Source organism: Salvelinus alpinus, chromosome 4, assembly GCF_045679555.1.
Source record: "Salvelinus alpinus chromosome 4, SLU_Salpinus.1, whole genome shotgun sequence".
NCBI lineage: Eukaryota > Metazoa > Chordata > Actinopteri > Salmoniformes > Salmonidae > Salvelinus > Salvelinus alpinus.
In genome coordinates, this window is record NC_092089.1 from 79045111 (window position 1) to 79057037 (window position 11927).

At 40.4% G+C, this 11927-nt stretch overlaps 1 protein-coding gene across 1 annotated transcript in view; it reads right to left on the minus strand.

Moving 5' to 3' along the window:
* Positions 1 to 10412, minus strand: part of tnmd (tenomodulin) — an 89610-nt gene extending 79198 nt beyond the window's left edge. The window contains exons 1-2 of the mRNA XM_071399162.1: positions 10256 to 10412; positions 4537 to 4671 (exon numbers count right to left, since the gene is read on the minus strand). Coding sequence (XP_071255263.1) covers positions 4537 to 4671; positions 10256 to 10303 — 183 coding nt within the window. The 5' untranslated portion in view covers positions 10304 to 10412. The remainder of the gene's footprint in view (positions 1 to 4536; positions 4672 to 10255) is intronic.
* Between the last annotated feature and the right edge of the window lie 1515 nt (positions 10413 to 11927).

Here is an 11927-nt window from a genome sequence, read left to right on the forward strand (position 1 = left end):
CAGGGAGGAGGTGAGGGCCCTCGGAGTGTGGTGTCAGGAAAATAACCTCATACTCAACGTCAACAAAACAAAGGAGATGATTGTGGACTTCAGGAAACAGCAGAGGGAGCACCCCCCTATCCACATCGACGGGTCAGTAGTGGAGAAGGTGGAAAGTTTTAAGTTCCTCGGTGTACACATCACGGACAAACTGAACTGGTCCACCCACACAGACAGCGTTGTGAAGAAGGCGCAGCAGCGCCTCTTCAACCTCAGGAGGCTGAAGAAATTCGGCTTGTCACCAAAAGCACTCACAAACTTCTACAGATGCACAATCGAGAGCATCCTGTCGGGCTGTATCACCGCCTGGTACGGCAACTGCTCCGCCCACAACCGTAAGGCTCTCCAGAGGGTAGTGAGGTCTGCAGAACGCATCACCAGGGGCAAACTACCTGCCCTCCAGGACACCTACACCACCCGATGTCACAGGAAGGCCATAAAGATCATCAAGGACAACAACCACCCAAGCCACTGCCTGTTCACCCCGCTATCATCCAGAAGGCGAGGTCAGTACAGGTGCATCAAAGCAGGGACCGAGAGACTGAAAAACAGCTTCTATCTCAAGGCCATCAGACTGTTAAACAGCCACCACTAACATTTAGCGGCCGCTGCCAACATACTGACTCAACTCCAGCCACTTTAAAAATGGGAATTGATGGAAATTATGTAAAAATGTACCACTAGCCACTTTAAGCAATGCCACTTAATACAATGTTTACATACCCTACATTACCCATCTCATATGTATATATACTGTACTCTATATCATCTACTGCATCTTGCCATCTTTATGCAATACATGTACCACTAGCCACTTTAAACTATGCCACTTTATGTTTACATACCCTACAGTACTCATCTCATATGTATATACCGTACTCTATACCATCTACTGCATCTGCCATGCCGTTCTGTACCACCACTCATCCATATATCTTTATGTACATATTCTTTATCCCTTACACTTGTGTGTGTGTGTAAGGTAGTAGTGTGGAATTGTTAGGTTAGATTACTGTTGGTTATTACTGCATTGTCGGAACTAGAAGCACAAGCATTTCGCTACACTCGCATTAACATCTGCTAACCATGTGTATGTGACTAATAAATTTTGATTTGATTTGATTTGATTTGAAGTTGTGACTGCCTAAAGCTGTAATGTTTGCATATACTGTATACAGGTTTCATTGTCATTGTCTGTGGAAACACAGCTTTTTTATGCACACACACACACACACACACACACACACACACACACACACACACACACACACACACACACACACACACACACACACACACACACACACACACACACACACACACACACACACACACACACACACACACACACACACACACACACTCCCATTCTCTGTTCAAACTCTCCTTCAGATGAGTCCCAAGATGGGTTTGGCAAGGATACAATTGGTGTGTTTTACTGCAGTGTCTCTAAGGGGGCTTCCCATCAGGCAGACAGACAGGTGATTGGGCTTTGAAGCGGCTCCATCTTTCTCACTGATGAAGGCCAGAGAACGGGGCCTCCCCTCAAGACCCCATTAAAGGGGAAGTGAGAGGCCACGGGTTTGATGTCCAATCCCTGGGAAGCCTCTGCCCTCAACACATTGGATGCATCCCAAATGGCACCCTATTCTGTTTATAGTGCACTACTTTTGACCAGGGGCCATAGTGGCATTTGGGATGCGGACATTATGTGCCACGTGAGAGTGATCACAGCTTATTAAAGTGGAAATAATGACTCCTCCACCTCCGGCATGAAATATTTAACAAGGACAAAGAAGACAGACCCAAAGGTGATTTATACCTGGTGAGCAAGGAGGAGGAGAAGGTGGACAATGCCTGTCCATACAGAGCATTTCGCTGTACCTTGATTAGCCTGTGCTCTGTTACCTTCCAGCACTATCCCTCATGTGAAAAAGTTCCCATTTTGATGTGTACAGTAATTCACAACTTACCTGTGCTACAAATTGACAAAAATGATATTTTTCTTCAATATTATTCCAATAGCTTCTTAAGAGAGGGTTATTGAAGCTGTTTGTTGTACAGTATACATAGTATATAAAATAGTTGTATTATTGCTAATTGAAGGCCGCTATAAACAGTAAACCATTTGTATTATTTGTTCAATCATATGGACTACTGTGGTTTACTGTCGACATTGAAATATCTAGTTTAGTTAGTAGGTCTTTTTATCATTGGTCTAAATATTCTGTACAAGAAGCAAAATCATTTACCGTTCTTTTCTCTCATTCAAGGTAGCGCCTGGAACACAAATACTGGCTAATGTTCCTTGAGAAGAAAGTATCGATGTATTTATTTTTCCATGGTCTTGAGTAAATTAGCTTTTTTTCCCCCATGGGGAATCTGGGGGAAAGAAGCGGAGTGAAAATACTCTCCATCAAAAGTGAGTGAATTGGATTTTCACAAGATGAATGGCTCAGACAAGAGTTTACTCCAATTATAACATGAAGAGGCTTGAGTTCTAGTGCTGCCAATGTGGTCAACCGCAATTAAGGTCGATTGGACAGAGGTATCAGGAGCACCAATTGTGTAAACATATTTACACTGCGAGTAGAGAGAAGTTAATAGACAAAATGATAAATGACGCTGCAATCAAACATTTCCAACAAGAGATATCATCGTATAACATGAAAGCTTCCTCAAATTACATATGCGAAAACCAAGACATTGAGACAGTCATTTCAAAACACAGCTGTCTTATCGATAGAGCTTCGATAGAGCCAATAGAGCTTTTAATTCAGTGCAATATTATACTGACTGCCGACTAAGGCTGTCCTGGCTCTTTGTGTGGCCATCTCTCTCCATTTCAACACATTTTCCATGGAAGTCATAGATAGGATTTGGTCAGGAAAAGCTTGAGTGGGTCTTTTATCCTGAGTCCTAACAATTCTAACTTTCCATTAAAAGCTGGGCCATACAGCATTGGAGCATGACATCAATATACGTAGCTGTTTTCATGGTAGAGAAGGATGAACGGATGTGTAACTTTTAACCCGATTCAAGGTCGGACATGAGCTAGTTTTGATAAGAGCGATGGAAACCCAACATACTGGTTTATTGTGAAAAAATACAAAGAGTCATTATGACATTCCACAGTTATTGACATAAGCCAGGCCTTACCTTGCTGAGGCCCAGACTAAACCTTTACCACTAGTGTACTGGTTAATCATGAAGCAATACTACTGTTACTGACATAAGCCAAGCCTTACCCTCCCTAGACTAAACCTTTACTATGACTCTAGTGTACATTGTAAAAAAAGATATATTGAGATTCAGTTAAAATGACTCATTTTATGTAGCCAAGTCAAGAAAATTTGCAAAATTGGGTTGAGTTGAAAAAATAAATAAATAAAGTTGACTTCAACTCACTCAAAATGTCATAACTTATTCAATCAAGTTGAGTTAGCAACAAACAATGTGTTTACTAAACTTAGAAATTCACCATGAAGTCAAAACAACTGAAGCAACATAACAGTTGTGTTGACTGTAAATGTAAAGTTTAGATAACTACAACTTATCTAATTGTCTTAACTTATGAAATCAAGTTGAATCAGCTAAGAACTACGTGTTTACTCAACTTGGAAATTCACAACCAAAACGTCAAATCTAATGAAGCAACATAGGAGTTATGTTGACTAAAAATGTCAAGTTCAGATGACTTCAACTTATTTTGGGGGTGCTGAGCTCTTAGAATAATGCAACCGTTCATTTTGACATTTACATTTTGGTCATTTAGCGGATGCTTTATCCAGAGCAACTTCACTTACCGAATTCAACAAAGGTAGATGAACAACCACATGTTAAAAGTAACAATAAATGTTTTTCTTTAACCGTTACTGAGAACGCCGTTGTAGTTAAATTGTTGTGTTGGTTGGTTGACTTAACTGAGTGCACTGCCAGTTTTGAAACTGGTGAAAAAGCTCACACATTGAGCAAGAGACAGATGGGAGCATAATGTTCTCTACTGAAATCTGTGTTATATAATTGTTATGGTCAGGGTTAGGGTTGTTATGTCAATGTATATATAGTCTACTTAACTTGATAGTAAGTTAGATTAATTGAAAATATGAAGTCATTTCAAAATGGAGGCTAGTTATTTCTACTAAATTGATTAAACTATAAATTGTAGGTTATACTGACTGTAACGTTGAACTGACTTTATTTTATAGTAAATTTTATAGTAAATTTGGTGCTAGTTATATAAACTTTAAACTTAAAGTTATCCTAACTAAAGGTGAAATTGATTCAACTAGGAATAGTAGGTTATAATGACAAATGGTGAAGTTGACTTAGTCGAAGTAAATTTGGTGTAAATTAGGATAGCTTGAAATTCAAAGTTGATAGAACTTGAAAAAGGCCATTCAACTTTATGACTCCGATAACAAGCTAAAACAACAAATATTTTGAATCATGAATCATGAAGCAATACTACTGTTACAGACATAAACCAGGCCTTACCCTCGCCAGACTTGGGCTCCAGAAGTGTCTGAGGCTGAAGATGCCCAGCGTTAACATCAAGAAGACCACCCCTAGAATCAGGGCTCCTCGCTGGTAACTCCGGTATCTGGTCTTCTTCTCTTTTCCGACCTCCACCTAAGGAGAACATTTGAAATAAAATGTCATGGTATCAAATGTATTTATATAGCCCTTCTTACATCAGCTGATATATCAAAGTGCTGTACAGAAACCCAGCCTAAACCCCCAAACAGCAAGCAATGCCGGTGTAGATGCACCTGAGAAGCACTGCTAATCCATTCACACCTCAGGGTTGTTCATGTACATATCATATAATGTCCTTGAAGAAGTAACTATCATTTAAAACTTTCAAACACTTGGTATACACCTGCAGTGAGGATTTTGTTATTCCAATGGTAGTGTTATAACATTGTAATAACCACATTATAACATGACATAATTGAAATAGTGTCTGACAATCATTTATTGATGCAAGATTCCTAATGTTGCTTACTCTCCATAGCCTCTATAGGCCTACTCTACAACGTTGCAGAAATATGATATCAATAATTATATCAATAAAACCCCCACATACTTCTTTGTTTTAGTATTAATGCGGTTCAGCATGTCATTGTGAACCTTGTACAACATTGCAGTCCCTTGAGAAGAACTAGGAGAAGGCATCTGAAAGAGGAATTGGAGATTGAAAAATAGGCAACCTTGCCACCTGTACAACTCCTTACTCTCTGTTTCCAGGCTTCCATTGATGAAGTTGGTGATAAACATATTGCTTGGAACTTTGAAGAACTACTTTCTGGAAGTACCTTACTATGCCCGCACAAAGTAAATAATCAGCATATGGAAAATCTGCAGTGCTGCAGAGATACTAAAAGGTCACGTTTATTAAATGTTTCCTCCAATTAAAACTCTCCCCACTGGACTCAATTCCCAGAGCTCAAGGCCACAAATTAACAAAACAGGGCTTTTGTTCCCCCTCAAAGCTCCAGGGGTGAGGGAATGAAATGTTCTAATTCACACTGGACTGCTTTCAAAGGTTTCGGAGGACCATGAAAGAAGACATCAAAAACGGAGCTAACTTCAATTAGCAAAATTGTTGTTCCTTAAAAGAATTGGGCCATCTTCTTGCATCTAAGGTGATGATAAAAAGTATACGTTGTTCAAACACGATATCTTGTTTAGGATGCAGAACAAATGATTAATTAACAACTATGAATGAAGGTAGAATTGAATGACTGTCATCGTGCTTGCTAAGTGCTTGCTAAACGTGTATATTGGGCTTCTATAGACTATTCTTATTGAGTCGTAATTTACACTAAACTTACTTATAAGGTGATAAGATGATGATATGATCAAGAATATGATGCTGCCAATGTTTGATGACTAATGTCTATCTAATAACCAGCAAGAATATGGATTTATAGAGATGGACAGATAGTTTTCTCTCCGCGTCTGGATTTCTATCTGGCTTTCATCCCTGACAGATCCAATCATATTATCAACATGAAGAATGCAATAGTGAAATGCATGTATTTTAGTATGCACATGTACACTATATATACAGTATGTAGATCCCCCTTCAAATAAGTGGATTCGGCTATTTCAGCCACACCTGTTGTTGACAGGTGACTAAAATTGAGCATGCAGCCATGCAATCTCCATAGACAAACATTGACAGTAGAATGGCCTTACTGAAGAGCTCAGTGACTTTCAACGTGGCACCGTCATAGGATGCCACCTTTCCAACAAGTCAGTTCGTGAAATTTCTGCCCTGCTAGAGCTGCCCCGGTCAACTGTAAGTGCTGTTATTGTGAAGTGGAAATGTCTAGGAACAACAACATCTCAGCCTCGAAGTGGTAGGCCACACAAACACAGCGGGACCACCGAGTGCTGAAGCACGTAGCGAGTAAAAATAGTCTGTCCTCAGTTGCAACACTCACTACCGAGTTCCAAACTGCCTCTGGAAGCAACATCCGCACAAGAACGTTGGGAGCTTCATGAAATTGGTTTCCATGGCCGAGCAGCCGCACACAAGCCTAAGATCACCATGCGCAATGCCAAGCGTCGTCTGGAGTGGTGTAAAGCTCAAAGCCATTGGACTCTCAGTGGAAACTCGTTCTCTGGAGGGGTGAATCACACTTCACCATCTGGCAGTCCGACGGACGAATCTGGATTTAATGGATGCCAGAAGAACGCTACCTACCCGAATGCACTGTAAAGTTTGGTGGAGGAGGAATAATGGTCTGGGGCTGTTTTTCATGGTTCGGGCTAGGCCCCTTAGTTCCAGTGAAGGGGAGTCTTAATGCTACAGCATACAATGACATTCTAGACGATTCTGTGCTTCCAACTTTGTGGCAACAGTTTGGGGAAGGCCCTTCCTGTTTCAGCATGAGGATGCACAAAGCGAGGTCCATATAGAAATGGTTTGCCGAGATCGGTGTGGAAGAACTTGACTGGCCTGCACAGAGCCCTGACCTCAACCCCATCGAACACCTTTGGGATGAATTGGAATGCCAACTGTGAGCCAGGCCTAATCGCCCAACATCAGTGCCCGACCTCACTAAACTTTTGTGGCTGAATGGAAGCAAGTCCCAGCAGCAACGTTCCAACATCTAGTGCAAAGCCTTCCCAGAAGTGTGGAGGCTGTTATATCAGCAAAGGGGGGACCAACTCCATATTAACTTCTTATGGCTGCAGAGGCAGTATTGAGTAGCTTGGATGAAAGGTGCACAGAGGTGCCCATAGTAAACTGCCTGCTCCTCAGTCCCAGTTGCTAATATATGCATATTATTATTCGTATTGGATAGAAAACACTCTGAAGTTTCTAAAACTGTTTGAATTATGTCTGTGAGTATAACAGAACTCATATGGCAGGCAAAAACCTGAGAAGTTCCACTTCTTGTTTGAATTGTTTCTGAGGTGGCAGATTTTCAACCAAGCTCTCATTGAAATTACAGCGAGATATTGATGAGTTTTCACTTCCTACGGCTTCCACTAGATGTCAACAGTCAATAGAACTTTGTCTGATGACTCTAATGTGAAGGGGGGCCGAAGGAGACAGGAAATAGTAATCACTGCCATGAGGTGACCACGCATTGAACACGCGCCTTCACATGAGGAGGACCTCCGTTCCACCGCTCTTCTGAAGTCAATCTAATTCTCCGGTTGGAACGTTATTCAAGATGTATGTTAACAACATTCTAAAGATTGATTCAGTACATCGTTTGACATGTTTCTACTGACTTTTACGGAACTTTTGGACATTCGTCACGTTATAGTGGATGCGCTTTGTGACTTTGGAATTGTTTACCGCTAACGCGCTAACCAAAGTAGCTAATTGGACATAAATAACGGACATTATCGAACAAATCAAGCATTTATTGTGGACCTGGGATTCCTAGGACTGCATTCTGATGAAGTTCATCAAAGGTAAGGAAACATTTATCATGTATTTTCTGGTTTCTGTTGACCCCAACATGGCGGCTAATTTGACTATTGTTCTGAGCTCCGTCTCAGATTATTGCATGATTGGATTTTTCCGTAAAGTTTTTTTGAAATCTGACACAGCGGTTGCATTAAGGAGAGGTATATCTATAATTCCATGTGTATAACTTGTATTATCATCTACATTTATGATGAGTATTTCTGCTGAAACGATGTGGCTATGCAAAATCACTTGATGTTTTTGGAACTAGTGAATGTAACGCGCCAATGTAAACTCCGATTTTTTGTTATAAATATGAACTTTATCAAACAAAACATGCATGTATTGTGTAACATGAAGTCCTATGAGTGTCATCTGATGAAGATAATCAAAGGTTAGGGATTAATTGTATCTCTATTTCTGCTTTTTGTGAAAGCTATCTTTCGCTGGAAAAATGGCTGTGCTTATTGTGGTTTGGTGGTGACCTAACATAATCGTTTGTAGTGCTTTCGCTGAAAAGCATATTTGAAATCGGACACTTTGGTGGGATTAACAACAAGATGACCTTTAAAATGATAATAGACACATGTATGTTTGAGGAATTTTAATTATGAGATTTCTGTTGTTTGAATTTGGCGCCCTCCACTTTCACTGGCTGCTGTCATATCGATCCCGGTAGCGGGATGCAGCCATAAGAAGTTTTAATGCCCATGATTTTGGAATGACATGTTCGACAAGCAGGTGTCAACATACTTTTTGTCATGTAGTGTATGTGATAAACCATAGCAGTAGCCATAAACATCCAATGTGGCACATCAAGGCACCGGCTCTCCTCTCAAGGTATGATGATAGGAAACAGAAGGCTACATAATCACAGGGCCGGAAATACCTATCATAAAGAGCATTTCTCCCAGCGTGGAAAAAAATGTGTCCTAAGTCTACTCTCTCCTCCAGCAGCTTGCATAAGCAGTGGAAACTTGACTCGAAGACAGTTTGCACAGAATATAAATTGCTCAGAGAAAGAGAGAGGGAGAGAGACGAGAGAGAGGGGGGGGTGGAGAGGAAGTGAGAGGAGTAGAACGTTTACAGACAGACGACTGCCAGTCGACCAGTGTTAATTCTGGTTTTAGGGTTGACAATCAACCAGGTGGTTGGTACCTCTATAGCAGGACTCAGTCTGTGATGAGGGAGCCTGAGGACCCCTGCTGTTCTGAGACAGAAAGAGAGAGGGATGGAGGGCTTACTTAAAAAACTAGAGAAAAAATAAAAAGCTGCAAGAGCTAAACAACGGGGCAGGGCGGGGTCATGGCAATAGGCATTTTTGCCATCCTTGCACATATCATTGAATTGTGGTGGATTAAGGTAACACACAAACAAAACGTTTCAATTATTCCACAAGACTAGTTTAAATTATTCCACAAGACTGGACTAAGAGTAGTCCATTTTGGATTCAGTACAATCATATTGATTCCCTCTATTCACATCTTAGGGAGTCTGTTGTAACAATTGACAAAATCTTCACGAGAGAAGTGTGATGGATGAACAGCTTCTTAATCTCTTATTGGAATGTACAATTTTCATTTGGTACCAAAAGCATAGACACACGACAGGTGAAATAAATAGCAAGTCACTGTCACTATTAAGAAGCAGAACTTTATGTCCAACATCACATTATTCGGGAGAATATCTATGGATTATAGAGGCAATGTGGTTTTTTATTCTGTCAGAGAGCAATAAGCACTCAAAAACAGCCACAGACATATTGAAATCTCACTGTACGTGAGAACACATGTTATTGAGGAATAAAGGCCCCTAGCTCAGGTGAATCTGAGGAAGAATAAACAACACAAGGACCCAAGGAGGCAAGGCGGAGAGGAAAGATGAGGAAAATATGCCTCTGGAAACACTCAGTCAGGCACCAATATCAAGTCCCATTCTATTTGTGATTCCAAAGAGAAAACATTCGGTGACTGTATGATGTCAGATATAACTCTAGGCATTTGTTTTATTTTATTTATCTTAGCCTCATCATGACCTTCAGGTCTCTCAACCCACCTAAAACTCACAATATACCAATTGCAATGGCTCTATTCTCTGTAAGGTATTTTTTCCCCAATATGCATGACAAAATACTGACATTTGTTGTCATTGTAATTGCATTCATTATCTTTTCATCACCCAGTAAAATAAATACTGAATTCATTACTACTTATTACCAATATTTCTACAATCGGTATAGTATGGTCAATTAGCAACAACAAAAAAGACATTAAGACTCACATCTTTCCATAGAGCCTGTTGACTGCTGGACTGAGAGCTATTTTCCATACTGCAAGCCCAGAGGAGAATTCCTTCAGATTCACCCGTCCTAGCTGGTAAAACTACTAAGTCTCTAGAAGGAAAAAAGTCCAAACTTCATTCCGTTGGTAATTTCCGAGTGCACTGAAAGGGGAGGGAGGTTTTAGATGGGATGGAATTACCAAAACACTTGTGATTCCCATTATAAGAAAAGCAGATGTTTCCAGCAGAAATGTGCTCCAAACTCAAAGAGTGAAATATCTTATTTTTTTATTTTTTAAAATACTTTTATTTAACTTGGCAAGTCAGTTAAGAACAAATTCTTATTTACAATGAAGGCCTACCAAAAGGCAAAAGGCCTGCGAGGACGGGGGCTGGTATTAAAAATAAAAATATATGTCAAAACAACACGCATCACAACAAGAGAGACACAAGGTAGGTTTTTAACTATAATATTCTGTACTACAGTCAGGAGAGTTATACTAATTTTACTTTAAATTGTATTCCTTTTGGAGGACAAGTTAACTTTTGAAAGTGTTCGAAAAAATACATGGAATTATGAGAAAGAGAAGGCTTGGAAATCTTTTGCATTTTTGCTCCAGTCTGGCTGTCTAACCAATCTCTCAAGTGAATGCACCCACAGCAAAACAGAGCAAAGACAGAAAAAACAGCAAAGACAGCAGAGACAACAGAGACAGCAGGCACAGTAAACACAGCAAAGACAGCAAGCACAGTAAACACAGCAAAGACAGCAAGCACAGTAAACACAGCAAAGACAGCAAGCACAGTAAACACAGCAAAGACAGCAAAGACAGCAAGCACAGTAAACACAGTAAACACAGCAAACACAGCAAAGACAGCAAGCACAGTAAACACAGCAAACACAACAAAGACAGCAAGCACAGTAAAGACAGCAAGCACAGTAAAGACAGCAAGCACAGTAAACACAGCAAACACAGTAAACACAGCAAAGACAGCAAACACAGCAAAGACAGCAAAGACAACAAGCACAGTAAACACAGTAAACACAGCAAACACAACAAAGACAGCAAGCACAGTAAAGACAGCAAGCACAGTAAAGACAGCAAGCACAGTAAACACAGCAAACACAGTAAACACAGCAAACACAGCAAACACAGCAAAGACAGCAAAGACAACAAGCACAGTAAACACAGTAAACACAGCAAACACAACAAAGACAGCAAGCACAGTAAAGACAGCAAGCACAGTAAAGACAGCAAGCACAGCAAACACAGTAAACACAGCAAACACAGCAAGCACAGTAAAGACAGCAAGCACAGTAAAGACAGCAAGCACAGTAAACACAGTAAACACAGCAAACACAGTAAACACAGCAAACGCAGTAAACACGGTAAACACAGCAAACACAGCAACACAGTAAACACAGTAAACACAGCAAAGACAGTAAACACAGTAAACACAGCAAACACAGTAAACACAGGAAACACAGCAAGCACAGTAAACACAGTAAACACAGCAAACACAGCAAACACAGTAAACACAGCAAACACAGTAAACAAAGTAAACACAGCAAACACAGTAAACACAGCAAAGACAGCAAGCACAGTAAACACAGTAAACACAGCAAAGACAGCAACCACAGTAAACACAGTAAACACAGCAAACACAGTAA